At 38.2% G+C, this 17,659-nt stretch overlaps 2 protein-coding genes, 2 long non-coding RNA genes and 1 pseudogene across 8 annotated transcripts in view; 1 reads left to right on the forward strand and 4 right to left on the reverse strand.

Moving 5' to 3' along the window:
* LOC309494833 (alpha-2-macroglobulin-like) overlaps positions 1 to 6,961 on the reverse strand; it is a 33,767-nt pseudogene extending 26,806 nt beyond the window's left edge. Inside the window, exons 1-13 of the transcript in view lie at positions 6,812 to 6,961; positions 6,589 to 6,745; positions 6,460 to 6,512; positions 6,274 to 6,294; positions 6,046 to 6,172; positions 5,896 to 5,980; positions 5,709 to 5,823; positions 5,501 to 5,630; positions 5,325 to 5,434; positions 5,080 to 5,250; positions 4,767 to 4,994; positions 3,865 to 4,077; positions 3,713 to 3,770 (exon numbers count right to left, since the gene is read on the reverse strand). The product of the transcript in view is annotated as an alpha-2-macroglobulin-like (transcript). The remainder of the gene's footprint in view (positions 1 to 3,712; positions 3,771 to 3,864; positions 4,078 to 4,766; positions 4,995 to 5,079; positions 5,251 to 5,324; positions 5,435 to 5,500; positions 5,631 to 5,708; positions 5,824 to 5,895; positions 5,981 to 6,045; positions 6,173 to 6,273; positions 6,295 to 6,459; positions 6,513 to 6,588; positions 6,746 to 6,811) is intronic.
* A 753-nt stretch (positions 6,962 to 7,714) lies between these two features.
* LOC309494917 (pregnancy zone protein-like) overlaps positions 7,715 to 17,659 on the forward strand; it is a 44,364-nt gene continuing 34,419 nt past the window's right edge. Inside the window, 3 exon segments of the mRNA XM_082164389.1 lie at positions 7,715 to 8,263; positions 8,350 to 8,410; positions 8,520 to 8,538. Of these exon segments, the coding sequence (XP_082020515.1) occupies positions 8,189 to 8,263; positions 8,350 to 8,410; positions 8,520 to 8,538 (155 nt within the window). The 5' untranslated portion in view covers positions 7,715 to 8,188.
* Positions 9,116 to 10,897, reverse strand: LOC309502923 (uncharacterized protein). Of its 3 annotated transcripts, none has more exons than XR_014207433.1 (6): positions 10,757 to 10,897; positions 10,628 to 10,661; positions 10,458 to 10,544; positions 10,153 to 10,279; positions 9,934 to 9,991; positions 9,116 to 9,841 (listed from the first exon to the last, which is right to left on the reverse strand). XR_014207433.1 is itself a non-coding variant. In XM_082175582.1 (5 exons), exons 1-4 carry the CDS (start codon positions 10,856 to 10,858, stop codon positions 10,194 to 10,196), a joined length of 309 nt encoding a protein of 102 aa, XP_082031708.1. In that variant the 5' UTR covers positions 10,859 to 10,897; the 3' UTR covers positions 9,116 to 9,841; positions 10,153 to 10,193. The 3 variants fall into 3 exon arrangements, 1 of the variants encoding a protein (XP_082031708.1); XR_014207434.1 differs by having other exon boundaries at positions 10,153 to 10,315; XM_082175582.1 differs by lacking the exon at positions 9,934 to 9,991.
* On the reverse strand, positions 11,408 to 13,208 carry LOC309503042. Its single transcript, XR_014207476.1, has 3 exons — positions 12,977 to 13,208; positions 12,043 to 12,241; positions 11,408 to 11,899 (listed from the first exon to the last, which is right to left on the reverse strand). It is a non-coding gene; the product is annotated as an uncharacterized lncRNA (long non-coding RNA).
* LOC309503028 lies at positions 14,528 to 16,489 on the reverse strand. Of its 2 annotated transcripts, XR_014207470.1 has the most exons (6): positions 16,356 to 16,489; positions 16,233 to 16,266; positions 16,063 to 16,149; positions 15,765 to 15,920; positions 15,345 to 15,603; positions 14,528 to 15,252 (listed from the first exon to the last, which is right to left on the reverse strand). It is a non-coding gene; the product is annotated as an uncharacterized lncRNA (long non-coding RNA). The 2 variants fall into 2 exon arrangements; XR_014207469.1 differs by lacking the exon at positions 15,345 to 15,603.

Here is a 17,659-nt window from a genome sequence, read left to right on the forward strand (position 1 = left end):
ATGCAACCGTACTGAATAAAAGTATTAATTTCTTTCCCAACATTTTTTTATAAATTCTAACCGCAAGCTTTTGAATGGTAGTGTATAATACTACAAAAGTTTATATTTCAGATAAACTTTCTATTCATCAAACTATTTTTTTTAAAATACTGTAAATAACGGTTTTCAACATTGATATTAATCATAAATGTTTGTTGAGCATCAAATCATCATATTAGGATTTCTGAAGGATCATGTGATGAACACTTGGAGTAACGATGGTGAAAATTCAGCTTTGATCACAGAAATAAATTATATTTTATTGTATTATTATTTTACATTGTAATAATATTTCATAATATTACTGTTTTTACTGTATTTTGGATCAAATCAATGCAGGCTTGGTGAACAGAAGAGACTCTTGAATTTTTGAATAGTGTACATCCAACAGAATGATTCTAGCTTTATTTACCAATGTAGTATTTACCCTAAAAACAACTGGATGATTGATGTGACACTGTGATAATGTTTGTTCCAAAAGACTTGATTAAATGCATGAAACTTGTTTATTATAAATTGTGGCAAAACAGGCTGTCAGCCTGTGTGTTGGTTGGGATTTTTCAACTATTTCAGCACATACGATTTTTAAATAGTTACGTCCAGTAGGTGGCGGCAAAGCACTGTCATGAGTGAGTGAGTCAGCAGACTATTCAACCATTTCAGTGAAAAAGGCTGCTTTATTCATAAACAAACAATACTATGGCAATCAAAATAAATCATTGCTATTTCAAGAGTGAATCCCGCATAAATGCGTATGTAATTCCCAAAACTTTGCCGTGTTTATACAGCCTTTGGTCCTAGCAGCATGAAAAACAAGTCATATAACAATTCTGAATGGATATTAGAAAGCGCACAACGAGCGCTCCCTTTATAATTACTAAAAATCTGTTATCCATCTTCATCGAGATCTCTAGCACTAGCACTCCTGTAGAACCAGGACTGTTAATTATGAAAAAAATAGTAACGTAAGCCAAATGTTTCCAATATATGCTAGGAATATAAAAGCCCCGACATGGAGTGGATAACTGTTAGATATAAAGTAGAAAGATATATAGCGAGAGACAATTACCCCTCAAAAAAGTCAGTAAGAAGCTTTCTCTTCCCGACTGCGAGTGGAGGTTTATTTTTCTCCATATTTTAAAAGCTAAAATTAGCTTCACCGGAGCGGCGCCAAACAAACAGTCCTGTCAGTCGACGATGTCATGCGCGCGCACAGCGCTCTTTAGGCGGGGCGTTTACATTTTAAAGAGACATGACAACTAGCCTATAAACACACTTAAAATAAATTATTGTAAATAATCAATTCATGATATTTACTGTATCCTTTGCATGCATTTATTTTGATTTGTCATTATTATTTTTACTAAAATAAAAATATCCGAGGGACCCCCCTAATTCTATTTTTTACTTCTTATGGGGGGTCCCTAATACCTTATGGGGGGTCCCGGATCCCCCCAGCCCCCCCTCAATTCGAGCACTGGATCCCATCATTTTGAGGTAAAGGTGTTCTAAAGTAAAAAAATCTGTGTGTAACTTTAAGGAATGTCACTACCAAACTAATTTTTTCTGCTATTGAGAAAACTTTTTTGGATGTTATTCCATACAATTTAGTTGTTATATATGAAGAGTTCAGATGCAAAAGCCTCTAAATGCCACCTGAAATTTTCTCATAGAATGATCATTTTTATCAAGCTTGTATATTTAAGTTCAGTAATTTCACTTAAATGACAATTAATAGGTAATCTTCATTGCCATTTAAGTGAAATTATTGAATTTAAATATACGAGCTTGATAAAAATGATCATTCTATGAGAAAATTTCAGATGGCATTTAGAGGCTTTTGCATCTGAACTCTTCATATGTTCAACTGTTCTGACCAGTGATTGCTAACCATGAGCTGATTAGCATCTTTGAGCTAGGCTCAAAAGTATCTAAAATTGAGCTAAACTACATTTTAGTACAGTTATGCAAATAATTACTACTGTAGTATGTTTTAGTAGTGTTTAGTGTTTTAGTATGCAAAATTCTGTTAAAATTCTGTAATGTGATGAGGTTACAATTACTTAAGGTTGCAGTCCATGATACTAGCTTAGGTGTAAGGCTGTTGTCAGCAATGTTAATTTCTATGATTAACTTGACAGGGAGAATGACATAAAACACCAACATGCCTTAAAAAAAAAAATTTGAAAAACTACAACAGAGAGAATACAAACAAAGGTTGAGGGAAGACCCAGTGAAGTACGAGGAATACTTAAGGAAAGAAAGAGAAAGAAAGAAGAAACGAAGGGAAGAAGGAAAGAAAGAGAAAGAAATAAGAAACGAAGGGAAGAAGGAAAGTTGAAGAGTATCAGTGAATTATCTGACAGGGAGCAAAGACATGTCAGAAAAGCATGGAGGAAAAGACACAGGACACACACACAGTTCAGTGGTTCTGGAGATTTATCTGAATGAGGAAAATTCTTAAATTAATGTTTTATGTAAACACACACACAGTTCAGTGGTTCTGGAGATTTATCTGAATGACTCATAAACAATGTTGAAAATGTGAAAATAAAACAAAGTGGTTCTGAAACAGTCTACATTGTAAGTTGTTGTTGTTTTTTAGAAAAAAAAAAAAATCTATGAGCATACCTCTTCTCACTTGCACCTCAAGACCCAAAGTATAGAATAGCTCTAGGTGTTCTTATAAGATATTTACTGTCATATGTGCGTCTGCTATATGCACTGACTGCATATGTGCATCATAGTTATTTATTTATATTAACATAAAATGTGGACAGTCTGATTCAGCCATGGCAAACTAAGTATTGTGGTCACTACCAAAACATTACTGTCACTACCAAAAATGTGCAGTCACTACCGTAACATGGGATGTTTTGTCAAAAATAAAGTATATTGAATTATCAGCTAAGATGTTATGATAGTGTTTGGTTCAATGCATATTCAAACTAATGAATCCTTAACTTTGAAATCAGTACGATAAACTTTATGCCTTCTACAAAGAAAGATTGGGTTCAAAATACAACAAATCTCATAAATTACACTTAAAATATTATTCAAATTATAATCTTTATTGATTTAACCTGTAAAAATATATATTTTAAAAAATAGAAAATATATATTTATAAGGTAGATGTAAACAATCTTAATAGGTCATTATAAGCCTTGTTAATAAATTTAATATTGTGTTTCGGTAGTGACAAATTTGGGGAGAAGGAAAATATTCCAGCATTTTCTGAAAATACAAAATGAGAATTAACTGCACAATTACTAGAAAAGCGTACCTTGGATATTATACATTTTTACATTTACATTTTACATTTATTCATTTAGCTGACGCTTTTTATCCAAAGCGACTTACAATTGCTATATATGTCAGAGGACGCACGCCTCTGGAGCAACTAGGGGTTAAGTGTCTTGCTCAGGGACACATTGGTGTCTCACAGTGGATTCGAACCCGGGTCTCTCACACCATAGGCATGTGTCTTATCCATTGCGCCACTACCACCCCTGGTACAATTTGCACCAATTCTGTAGAATGGCCCATATATGAAATATATATTTATATTTATATATATAAAAAGCTCTATTTATTTAAATTGACTTTTTCATCTTCATTGATCCATTCAATAGAATGGTCTAAGTCAAAAAAAAAAAAAAAGCACATGGATACCATTTCCACACTCAGACGTCTTCCTGGCTCCATGATCCGGATGCTCTGATCTACAGCACTGATGCCACACAAGAAACAACAAGTCAACAAGTCAACAAGTAGAACAAGTCATCATACCCCACTTGAAGACAAGATGCTACTACACATCATACCTGGTTTTGGAGACACATTTCAGTGTCAAACGATGCACTACCAGCAACAACATTCTCACTGGGCAGAATGCAATAGACCAGAATCTGCACAACTGGAGCCATATCGACACTGACAGACAACTGGAACGACACAGAGCCGCTCGTGACTGTATTTGAAGCCCTCGCTGTGACCGTGTGAAACCCATGGAAGACGATCACTCCTCTGGACAAGACCTGACAAAAGGGTGCAAAAAGGTGCTGAACAACCCCACCAGGGGTGTGTTTCCTGTACAATGATGTAACTCGCTGCTTCACTACCAAAGTATGATGCATCGTTGAAGAAATCAACTAGCTCGTCACAACTGTTTCCCAAAACCGTATCGTTGCAACGTTCAACCACGTTGGTTAATGTCTCACAGGTTGTGGAGTAAAAACTAATGAATTCATTTGAGATCAAATTAATGCTAGATGTTTTGCTATAAGTTACAGACATGGCATCAGAGAACTCTCTCTTTTTCTTAGTTAATTTGCTTGATTTCCAGATTCAATTATAGGCTTGTTCTTACATTCTACAGCACAAACGCACATGAACACTCTTCAAAAAAAATTAAAAAAATTTAACTTGACTTTAAATCGACAAACTGAAAGACGTAAATTACATTTGTATATATTCAAAATGAAGAGTTTACCGAATGTCAGCTTGCTTATTTTGCTCAAGGTAAGGATTTAAGTCATATAAACAAGAAACTCTGTCGTTCCAACCATAAAACTTTGCGATGCTGGTTGCAAATGTTCATTGGAGCTGTGGTTTCGGGAAAGACTCGTTGAACTATGCAGATAACAGCGGCACTTGGCTAACAATGCTTTTGGGAAACGCTCCCCAGTACAGTTTAAAGAATGGAAAAAATAAATAATTCACCCACCATATAGATTATGTCAACAGTGTAGTCGTCGGACTCTCCAACAAAAGAATTCTTGACCGTCACTGGAAACGCAGCACCACATTTGAGTGGCTGCTCGAGCTTCACTATAGTCAGTTCACTAAATGATGGGTTGTCAGGAGAATCAGGTTGGAGAAGCTGAACAACCCTTGTATCTGTTGTGAAGTATGGCGATTTGTAACCATTAACAACCTCTGGAGTCGCACTTGCCTGGGGAACAACAAATGGAATTGGTTTCATGCAAAAGGGAGTGAGAGAAGTCTATATTTCACAAAATATAAAGAGTGAATCATACCATCAGATTGAGAGCAGCTTTAGGAAGATTAGCAGTGCTGAGGGAGAACGTGGCCAGTCCTTTCTGGTTTGTGGTCAGATTCAGCAGCAGTTTGTTGGGCCAGCTGTTACCATCCAGGAGATACACCGCTTTGTTTGCGATTGGAGTACCATCAAAACGAGACACTGAGATCTGTTGGGAATGATCAAGGTTAGGAAAAGGAACCAATGTGAACGCTTCTGCAACAAGGAATTCATTTTACTTGCCTTCCCATTAATCATTGATCCAGGTTCGAAATAATCAGGGAGGTCCACAAATGAGACCTTGCCCACTTCAAACGTAATGGACACTTTTGTATATTTCGACATCACTACATCTGGGGGATGAAAATGAACATCAATTTTAAGCATGTGCTGTTGGTTCAGATCAGCAAATAGCTTACCTGTTCCCTCCTCAAAGACATAAACAGCATTTACAAGAAAATCTTCCATATTGTCTTGCATATTTTCAAAGCTGGTGTTGAAAAACTCTGATATATCGAAAGTAAGGGAGGCACAGCCAGTGGCGTTCATCTGGTAGCAGAACAAATAGTCACATTTAAGTCAAGCACAAGCAGAAGAAAACCCTCCACTGTAAGGCAGGAGTCACACCATTGTGAAATTAGACAGGCACTGACAGGTCAACTCAGGAACCACAACGTTTGGAAGTGGATGACGACATACTTCCACCCCAACTTGACCAGGTACAGGTTGGCCATATGTGTATCTGAGAAACATCACAAGGAACAAGATCAAGAACTGACCAACCACAAGACAAGAAAATGGAGGCGTTACTCACTTGGCACAAGCCTCAACTTTCAGTCCCACATCTGCAACGGTGTACGTCTGTGGTGTGTTTACGGTCACGTCAAACTTGGGCAAAACTAAAACATATGCTTTTAGATTAAGACCTCAGATCTGTCATTGTACTGTTGCACATTATACTTACCGTACTTTTTCACCTCAAAAGCCTGAGAGATCATTTGGTCACCAATAAAAGCCTTTAGTGCATACATCCCGAGCCTCTGGGTTTAGCTTGTGTTTGTCCACTGACCAATCTGGTTATAATTATTGTCCTATTAAAACAATTAACAGCTCAGAGAAAAACTGCCAACAAAGCAAAAGTGCAAAAAGCTGCGTAGACTTCAGTCAGACTTGCACAGGAGCAAGTTCTCACCTCCACCACCACCAGATTGTACTGAAAGACAGAGAGGAATATTAAACATTTAAAAGCACATATTTATGCAGCAAAGTCTTTGAAGAAAAGAGCAAAACTATACAAGTAAAAAAATAAATAAACGACATTAAATTTGTAGTTTGTTTAAGGTCAGAACATACAATATGGTGAAACATCTGATCTTACCATCTGATCAAGAGGCACAAATCTGGTATCCATAGTGACAACTCTGAAATTCACTGCAAAGGCACAGATAAAATCACATTTATTGCATAATGCCTCTAATATTAAAACCAAGGGACATTCACAGCTCACCTGTTTGTCCTGGATTGTAGATGGGTTTCTCTGTTTGGATGAAGGTCAAAGGCAGGTAAGGTCTGAACATGACTTTTCTCTCTTCTGTCGCTCTGAAGACCTTCCCTTGAACGTCCACCTTCAGCTTCTGCACCACTTCTCCATCTACTCGAGGAGCCTGTGGAGGAACTCAGTTAACAAAAATAAATAAAAATAAAAAAGCCACATGCATCCAATGACAGACCTGGAAACTGAGAGAGCGGTGAAACGACGTTGAAGAAACCTGCTGCACAAGTTGAGTGGTCCCGTTTTTCTCATCAAGCAGAGAAACTGTCATTGTGAGGCTCTCTTGGGGTTTAAGAAGAGTTATGCATAATTTGGCATGATGATGCATCTTTTTCAGCAACACTTGATCCATTAATATTAACACTATGTTTTGCTTTTCTCTTCTATTCTATATCTATTAAAAAAAAACTAAAAAAAACTAAAAAAAAACTGCATTAGACTAAATTGGGAGGGGCCATAGCACTTGCATATTGTTGTCCTATTGTTAGTTTAACTGCTTCTATTGCTCTCCTCATTTGTAAGTCGCTTTGAATAAAAGCATCTGCTAAATGATTAAATGTAAATGTAATGTAAATATGGAGATTGTGAAATTATTACATTATAAAATATATTAAAAACAGATAAAAACTTGTTTTTAATCGCAATTAATCCCAGAAAAATATGTGGTTAATCTAGTTTTTTTTTTTTAAGTTTTTTTTATCGGTTGACAGCACTAATTAAAATATTCTATGTAGTGAATTTAAAAACAACCAGGCAGCTAATATGCACACATGCTTTTTGATCCTTACAAATAATAATGCAAAATGATTATCTTAGAATAGAAAGTGCGTGGTCTTGAAGAGGATTATTTGTTTCTGTCTCGGTCTTGACTGTCTCAGTTGGACTTGGACTCGAACCTCTTTGGACTCGGTCTTGACCCTGTCTCGACTAGTCCTGGTCTTGGACTCGACATAGTTGGACTTGACTACAGCCCTAGTTTTTTTAGAACCTGAACAGTGAGTGTTCTCGAGTAATTGACAGAACTGCTGTATATTTCTTCAAAATACAAACTTCTTTTCATTTTCAGTCGGTTAAGCCATGTTTAAGCCTTGTTTTCAAGCCTTGTTTCTTACAGACCGTGTAAAGTTGACACAGGCATTGGAGACACTGAGACCAAGGTGCTGCCTGAATCATAATCATACACTGTTCGTTCGTTGGTCAGAGTAGAACTGGCCCCCGACTGAGCCTGGGTTCTCCCAAGGTTTATTTTTCCATTCTGTCACCTGATGGAATTAAGTAATTAATTGAGTGATGATTGAGCATTGAAGACACCTGATGATAGGAGTGTGATCCAATATGCTCAAAACATGGGAATTCTTTATTTTAAGCTTCAAAATAATGCATAAGCGTAATGTTTTTGGTTTGCCCTATCAGGCGCTTTGACAGATGCGTGTGCTGTTTAATGTGTGATATTGTAGCAGGTTGATTGATTGCAGCTGTGTCAATCACACTCTCTGGACCAATCAGGACGTAACTGCATGCTATATGGGCCGAGGGTGAGTCCTCGTGTCACTCTATGTTGTTGTCGTCAGAGGCGCACTTTCGCTGTGGGTCCTCTCGCGTTCGTGGTGCAGTCGTGGTTATTGGACAGGTAATACAGCGTGGCTAACTTTCTCATTGCCTAGAGACCGTGTTAGTGTTGCAATTGGCATTGCAGTGTGCGATTGTCTTTTGCAGTGTTTCTCCTGTCTCAAACCCGATCTTTCCTGTAACGGAACCGGGTTGCGTTGTGCTGCTGGTAGGTTGAATCTGCTTCCCTTTTTTTTAGATATTTGCGTGACTGAGTGTAATGGGCCGTTTTATTGTAGGCTTCGTGTTGCTGTACTAACGACACGGTCGGTCTATAGATGTGCAGCTCCCTGACAGGTATGGTTGTATGCCTGTCGGTATTGCATGTGTTTGTTCATGTATCGTCATTGAATGTGATTTGTTTATATGTCAGGACCGTGAAGCGCTTGCTGGCGCCGGTGTCTATATGAGTTTCTCCCTTCCTGCCACGCTGCTGTTTTGTCTCTACGGATTGCTGTTTCAACTGATTTCTGCTTAACTATGGACCATTGAAAGCTATACGAGCTCACTCTGGGTTCTGAACGCACCTACCCAGATAGCAATGAGTCGGCGGCCCACCGTCGGCGCTCCGGCGGCAGTAGAAGCGGCAGAATGGCGACATCGCAAACACGTTGGACGGCGCACCGCCGGCGGCAGCCGCTTTTTAAAAGCGGCAGCCGCCTTCCTACCGCCTTCGTTCCGCGGCCGGCCCGCGGGCCAACCGCCGTCCCGCCGCCGTTTTATTTAAGGCGGCCCTTCCGCGGCCCGCTGGAGGCAAGCGCTATTTTCGAGCGATCTGCCGCCGCTTATTCTGGCTATATATATATATATATAATATTTAATATTTATAGCATGCAGTTTATCAAGAATAATGATTGCTCAAACCAGACAAATATCCATTTGGCATTTTTATTCCACATTTCAAAGTACATTAACTGTCATTTAAACAAGATGTGTCAGATCACTGAAACATAACAGAAAAATAAATAAATCAATATACTAACATGCAGGTTTCTTATTAAATTTTGGTAAAACAAAAAACAAAAACAAAAAACAGCCTTACAAGCAAATTACAACTCTTACAATAATTGTTCATATAAAGAGGACAGCTCTAGGGTGAAAAAAATTACCTGTAAACATTATGACAAGTAAAGAGAATACTTGATACGAAATAATGTGCAGGATACCAAATAAATCAAAGTATGACATCACATTTACAAGCCATTTCTAACAATAGGTTAAGTGGTAGTAATTTATAGTAAAGCTCTGGAGTAGAATAGACCATTATAGATGCAATGCTGACCATGTGGCACAAGGACTTACAAGCATTATTTGAAAAAAGAAAAAAAAGAAAGTAATTTCCACAGTTAGTGAGTATAGTGTGACACTTCTGACTTCTTTAGGGGTCTTGATGTTACTGACTGCAAGATAAAGAAAGGATTCCAGTTGTCAGTGATTCTGGGGTGTCAGTAGTCAGCCTAAGTGGTCGGCTGTGGGTCCCTCTCAGCTGTGCGGTGCCTTTTTCTGCCTTCACGGTCAGATGCTCCTTTCAGGTAACGCGAAACATTAACCTAGACCGCTTCATCAGTGGCATCCTGGGTTGCCAGGTTCTTCCGGATGGCTAATTTAGAAAATACAGATCAGTCATTTCATTTGAATTGCATGAAGCCATACACATCTACATAAATATAATTTTAAAAATATCCAACTTACTTTGAACAATGGTCTAAAGGAACATGTCTCTAAAACATGCTTTATCCCCCACACCAAGCTGAAAATCCAAAAAAGTGTTACAAATTACATTTCTCTGAAGCTTCTCATAAATAAATAAAAAATGTGAAAGGCTAAGGATTCAGACTGTAATATATGCAGTACACAATCTTAAATTTTACTTTTTAGATTACTCTATGGCGTTATAATCAGCAAACTTACAAATTGTTCCTGGAGCTTTTTAATCCTGCTTCAAACTGTTGTCAAGACACGGCAAATCTTCCTGGGTGTGTAGGGGGAGTAACAGATCCCCTGACAGGGATAACTCCAACAGACACATCGCCAAACTCTGCAAGACATCACAGCATAAGGGTCTGATCTGCACCTACAGGGTTTCCCAGAATAAAATAGTCAGTCCTGGTCCCTCAACTACTAAACTATGACATTTATATCTAGGTCTACTACATGTACAGGTAGCCCCAGTGGGAATTAAACCAACAACCACAGGTGCTGTTTGCAAGTTGTACCTGATTGCCCAGTGCAAGCAAACGTCTTCAACATTGTTTGTTGAACTTGCTTCACCTGCTCTTGAAGTGAGCCGCTGTCATCCGAAGCTACAAAATGAAAGGCATATGGTAATTTTGGACTTACATCACACACAAAAAAGTACAATTTAAGAAACAGTGCAAGTTCTCACCTGCTCGTGCATTGCTTTCCCTCAGGGCTTGGTTCTACATTTAAAAAAATAAAATAAAACAAACAACTAAAGGCACTATTTGCAATACTGTTAAAACACTGGACATTAAGACATAGGGTTAGAATATACCTTCACAGCTGAAAACTTCATGCTTGACACGAGATGCCATTGGAGTACAAGGGCCAACAATAGAGCAATGACTTTCTCCCTCCTATTGATAATCATTGACATGTAAAAATATGTTTGAAGTTATTGCATACATTTAATGAATTGGACTTAAGTTTAATTGTCTGAAGTTTAAAATCATTGGTTACCCGTAAGCCAATCACATAACGTTTGGTTATGGCGTGTGTTATGCGCATGCTCAGCCGCATCTAACTTCCACTGTAAACACATGTATGATGCGAAAACAAAACCATCGAGCGAAATACCGGAGTGAACATGGCTGTGAACGACTTTTGCAGATTTCTTAAGTAAATCTACGCATCCACGGTACAATCAGCGTCTACGTCACGGCTCTCAGCCCGCCCTCTGTTCGTTGATTGGCCGGCTGTTTTCAGGCCGGAGGAAAACGGAAAGCTATGATGCTGTCTCAGACTGAGTACAGAAGCGAAATGAAATTGAGCGGAAGTATGAAAGTCTGACGTAGTCAGGCTAGAGTATTGCATATTCAGTAATGAAACAATAATTGAACTTTGCAAAGCTAATGGAATGTACAACACACCTCAACACCTTTCATCCAGAAACTGCTGCAGCGAATTCCATCAAGTGTCCTAGTGAAAAACAGATTATGATTAAAGGATTCATCATCTTAAAGTCAGCATGAAATCAAATTTTACAATTTGTATTTTTATATGTAATATTGTAGTGTTTATGTAAATGATTCATCTCTGCACTTCATTTTTTTATTTTTATTCATGTACCCTTATAATCTTTAATCAAATACGTTACCCTTCCCTCCCCCCTCGAAACGACTTCTCTTCCGGTCATGTGCAATGGCGTGAGGGCGTAGCAACTCCCCTCAAACCATTAGTCTGCTATGAGCAGAGATGGAGAGGAGGAGCGCTAGAGTAAAACCCTGCTCCTCTATTCAATATTCCCTTTCACTTGGAAATACGTCACAACACTGGAGAAAAGTCGTTTGTAACTTCCGGTTCATGCCAACTTTAAATAGAAGCAATAGTTTCCAAGACAAAAAAACTTCACAAATAACATCACTTACTTGTACTCAAACTCTTGGCGGATTCTGGATTACTGGGGAGAAACCTGGTTCTAAGAAAGAGGAAACAGAAATTTGATGATAATAATAATAATAATAATAATGAATGAAAGATTCCGTTATCCACAATAAACAGACAAATAAATTACACAGATGAAATAAAGGAAAATCAAATGTACAAGTCAGACCCATTTACCTGCTCCCTTCATGAACTTAAAATGATGTTTCTCCCAGGTGCTGTGTGGAGGTGTGCAGCGGATGGCTAAATTGTTCCTTTGTCTTTTTTGCGGAGGTTAAATGGGGGCCAATGGCACATGCCCTTCGCTGAGCCACTCTTGCCGAACCACTGCAAATGGCAGATCCTCCTTGTTGATAAACTGAACAATGTGAAGCATCTAAAATAGAAGAAACATTAGCATAAAGTATACTTTTTGATAAAAAAATTTCAGGCAAAATCAACAACATTAAAATGCTCACACCTTCGAAAAAGCAGTAATTTTCACAAGTGGATCAACAGAAAACCATATTCAGACAAACAAAATCATATAAACAACCTACATCGTTATTTTTGTAAGAAAACACCAAAAGTTAAACTAAGTCTTTCTAGATGTAAAGTTTGGCTACCTACTGTAGCTAGATACATTTAACATGTAACGTTAGAACATGCTTGAACTCAGTGTGTAAAAAAGGTGAAACAGCATGTGGTAGCGAACACTGTAATCTAGACTAGCAGCATAATTATGTTTAGTTAGAAAACAACACAAGTTATACTGATCAGTCTTTCTTGTCGTGAAGATTTTGCTAACGTTACCATTCCCACCGTAGTTCAGGAACTGTAACGTTAGTTAATTCGACTGACCAATACTATCTTAAACCACATGTACTCACACTTGTATAAACATACATAACAGTTAAACATACTTAGAAGAAGAAAAAAACTCAACGCCAGGAAGAAACTAAGTAACGTTAGCCTAGCTATGTCAGAAGCATGGCGGAAACTTTGCAAACAAGGCTAACTTACTTTAGCTTGACTAGTTAGGCAAGAACAGATTTTAAGAAGAAGAACTAAAAACAATGTCAAAAATGAACATAGTAATATTGCGTTACACAAAAAGGAAAAATGTACTTACTTAAAAGATCGTATCTTCCCTCTCTCCAAATACTGAAACCGTGTGACGAGACGAGTAAATCTGCTTCAGTTTTTTAGGTGCTGCCCCTCTCGACCGGTGGAGGTACTTCTCTGTTTGTGCTTTAACACTTTCTTAAACATTTGTACAGGTCGCAAAACTCGCAATTGCAGACTGCAAAGTAATCCCTTATACATGTAAAAGGTAAAATAAAATAAAAATTGAGCTTGTAAAACAATGAAAGACATAATTTCCTGGAGTGACAGAGAGACAAAATATTTATAAATATTTAACTTTATCCTTCAGGTCAAAACAAGGATTTTCATGTTTCTCATAGACATTACCATGGTTGCAAATTAATAAAAAAAATATAAAGCAAACCCAAGATTTTGGCCAAGTTGCAGATGTCTTTCACTGTTCACTGATTTCAGGCATTGGTGAAAAATCTAACTTCATCCATTTATTCTGCTAAATTGTTCATACCATGAATGAAATATTTATTTTAAAAACTAATCAGAATCAGAAAGATATTTATTGCCAAGTAAGTTTTACAAAAGGAATTCTTTTTGGTCTATTGGTGCATCTCAAATTGTGCATAAATCAAAGAAATGTAAAGAATTGTCACCTTAAGTGAATAAAATAATTCTATATATTTTACATATTATCGCTTCAGAGTTTCAAAGTAATTTAAATGTAATTTCCTAAACCTTATCATGGAATCAGAGTCAAATCTGTTATAACCCCTAATGGCTTTGGAGCAACAACAAAAATGTATATAATTCACATAATAATTATAATCGCTTTAAATGTGAAAAGTAGTTAAGATGCTGTCAGTTTCACTCATGGCTGGTCGATTTCAAAGCGGCTTGCCGCCAGCCGGCCGCGGTTCATTTAGACGGCGGCAACCGCCAGAGAGAATGAAGTCGGCGGCCCGGCGGCTGTTCGCCGGCGGCATCTCGCAGAATTTGGGAGTGACGTATTCGGCGGCAAACGTTTCATCGCCGCCAGCGGGCCGCACCTATAGCCGACAGCTTGGGGCCGGCGGCAAAAAGAAGCCGTGCCGATATTTTTTGCTATCTGGGTATGCACTTAACAGCGAGGGATTCGTCGCGCACAACATTTTACTAGTATATCAGTGACTGACACAGACGATAACTGTGCCATTCTGTGGCTGCCTGTGTTTATTAGTATGTGTGTGTGTGTGTGTGCGTGTGCGTGTGCCCAGATAGCAATGAGTCGGCGGCCCACCGTCGGCGCTCCGGCGGCAGTAGAAGCGGCAGAACGGCGACATCGCAAACACGTTGGACGGCGCACCGCCGGCGGCAGCCGCTTTTTAAAAGCGGCAGCCGCCTTCCTACCGCCTTCGTTCCGCGGCCGGCCCGCGGGCCAACCGCCGTCCCGCCGCCTTTATATTGAAGGCGGCCCTTCCGCGGCCCGCCGGAGGCAAGCGCTATTTTCGAGCGATCTGCCGCCGCTTATTCTGGCTATATATAATATTTAATATTTATAGCATGCAGTTTATCAAGAATAATGATTGCTCAAACCAGACAAATATCCATTTGGCATTTTTATTCCACATTTCAAAGTACATTAACTGTCATTTAAACAAGATGTGTCAGATCACTGAAACATAACAGAAAAATAAATAAATCAATATACTAACATGCAGGTTTCTTATTAAATTTTGGTAAAACAAAAAACAAAAACAAAAAACAGCCTTACAAGCAAATTACAACTCTTACAATAATTGTTCATATAAAGAGGACAGCTCTAGGGTGAAAAAAATTACCTGTAAACATTATGACAAGTAAAGAGAATACTTGATACAAAATAATGTGCAGGATACCAAATAAATCAAAGTATGACATCACATTTACAAGCCATTTCTAACAATAGGTTAAGTGGTAGTAATTTATAGTAAAGCTCTGGAGTAGAATAGACCATTATAGCTGCAATGCTGACCTGTGGCACAAGGACTTACAAGCATTATTTGAAAAAAGAAAAAAAAGAAAGTAATTTCCACAGTTAGTGAGTATAGTGTGACACTTCTGACTTCTTTAGGGGTCTTGATGTTACTGACTGCAAGATAAAGAAAGGATTCCAGTTGTCAGTGATTCTGGGGTGTCAGTAGTCAGCCTAAGTGGTCGGCTGTGGGTCCCTCTCAGCTGTGCGGTGCCTTTTTCTGCCTTCACGGTCAGATGCTCCTTTCAGGTAACGTGAAACGTTAACCTAGACCGCTTCATCAGTGGCATCCTGGGTTGCCAGGTTCTTCCGGATGGCTAATTTAGAAAATACAGATCTGTCATTTCATTTGAATTGCATGAGGCCATACACATCTACTTAAATATAATAAAAAAAATATCCAACTTACTTTGAACAATGGTCTAAAGCAGTGGTTCTCAATTCCAGTCCTCGTGACCCACTGCTCTGCACATTTTGTATGTCTCCCTTATTTAACAGACCTGAACCAGATCATCAGCTCATTAGGAGAGACTCCATGAACTGAACTGAGTGTGTCAGATAAGAGAGACATACAAAAAGTGCAGAGCAGTGGGTCACGAGGACTGGAATTGAGAACCACTGGTCTAAAGGAACATGTCTCTAAAACATGCTTTATCCCCTACACCAAGCTGAAAATCCAAAAAAGTGTTACAAATTACATTTCTCTGAAGCTTCTCATAAATAAATAAAAAATGTGAAAGGCTAAGGATTCAGACTGTAATATATGCAGTTTACAATCTTAAATTTTACTTTTTAGATTACTCTATGGCGTTATAATCAGCAAACTTACAAATTGTTCCTGGAGCTTTTTATCCTGCTTCAAACTGTTGTCAAGACACGGCAAATCTTCCTGGGTGTGTAGGGGGAGTAACAGATCCCCTGACAGGGATAACTCCAACATCACCAAACTCTGCAAGACGTCACAGCATAAGGGTCTGATCTGCACCTACAGGGTTTCCCAGAATAAAATAGTCAGTCCTGGTCCCTCAACTACTAAACTATAACATTTATATCTAGGTCTACTACATGTAGCGGTAGCCCCAGTGGGAATTAAACCAACAACCACAGGTGCTGTTTGCAAGTTGTACCTGATTGCCCAGTGCAAGCAAACGTCTTCAACATTGTTTGTTGAACTTGCTTCACCTGCTCTTGAAGTGAGCCGCTGTCATCCGAAGCTACAAAATGAAAGGCATATGGTCATTTTGGACTTACATCACACACAAAAAAGTACAATTTAAGAAACAGTGCAAGTTCTCACCTGCTCGTGCATTGCTTTCCCTCAGGGCTTGGTTCTACATTTTAAAAATAAAACAAACAACTAAAGGCACTATTTGCAATACTGTTAAAACACTGGACATTAAGACATAGGGCTAGAATATACCTTCACAGCTGAAAACTTCATGCTTGACACGAGATGCCATTGGAGTACAAGGGCCAACAATAGAGCAATGACTTTCTCCCTCCTATTGATAATCATTGACATGTAAAAATATGTTTGAAGTTATTGCATACATTTAACACTAGAACTACCGGAATTCCATAACTACTAGAACTACCATAGCGGTCATTCTGACCGTTCATACTTTGACGTTCATTTGGCCGTACTGAACGTCATTTTCGTCATGTCATATCTATTGTACATGTTAACCTTCTCTTTTCCAATGAAGCTTTTAATTCCTGTCGTCATAGCCCTTAAAACAAGCACAAAAGAAAGATTGCCCCGACAGGTGCTGCCTCTATGTGAGGAACGTTTTGCGTCAAAATAATATTTTTTTCACCGCACTCACCACGTGAATAGACATGCACAAAAGTTAGGAAACGTCAAAGCTTCATACCGTTTAGTACAGCCCTGTTTGTAAATAAGGTCAATAATCAATACAAAATCAAAAAATAAATGGATCTACAATGTTATGATAGGTAATAATAAACACAAAATCTTAATTCAAATGAATGTGAAAATGTATTTTCCAGCCTAATTGATAAATATTTTCTTATTTTCTTTGTACAATAAAAACAAATCTTATGATACAATAACTTATAACATAATAGCCTATACAATAACAAAAACACTGATATATTTGAATACATTGTAAAAACTTTCACGGACACGTACAGTATGCAGCACAATACAGTATAGCTACACACACAAACAGGCTAAGAAAAAACATGAACATTAGCTAAACAAGAAAACGAATTGCTTTAGAACGATTAGTTTCAGTGAACAAAAAATATTAACGAACAAAATCAGGTTAACTGCCCATTTGAACGGCGCGAACACCCCGCATCATTGACGCTTACGCACTTTCCACACAGGTAAACACCGCCTTTCATGTGCAGCTCCCACACACCACTTTGTGACATTTGGCACATGTCTCCTTGGTTTTATTTTGTTTGCAGTTCCTCCAGTTGTATGGCTTTTGATTCCATGAGGTCGGAGTGAAGTTCGCTCGCCAGTCGTGTGATGAAGTCCCTCCGCGAAACGGACTTATGATATCTATAATGCGTGCGGTCAAAATGACCGTCATGGTCATTCTAGGTAGAAATAGTCAGAACTTTTTTGTTTTTTGTGATTTTAATAAAATAACAGTGTCAGAATAAAATATACACATATTTAGGAAAAGTCAGAGTCCTACAGCCACATTTATTTTATTTTAACAAATTTATTACACTGTAAAATTTAAAAAC

This window comes from Leuciscus leuciscus (genome assembly GCF_965113295.1).
Source record: "Leuciscus leuciscus genome assembly, chromosome: 1".
NCBI lineage: Eukaryota > Metazoa > Chordata > Actinopteri > Cypriniformes > Leuciscidae > Leuciscus > Leuciscus leuciscus.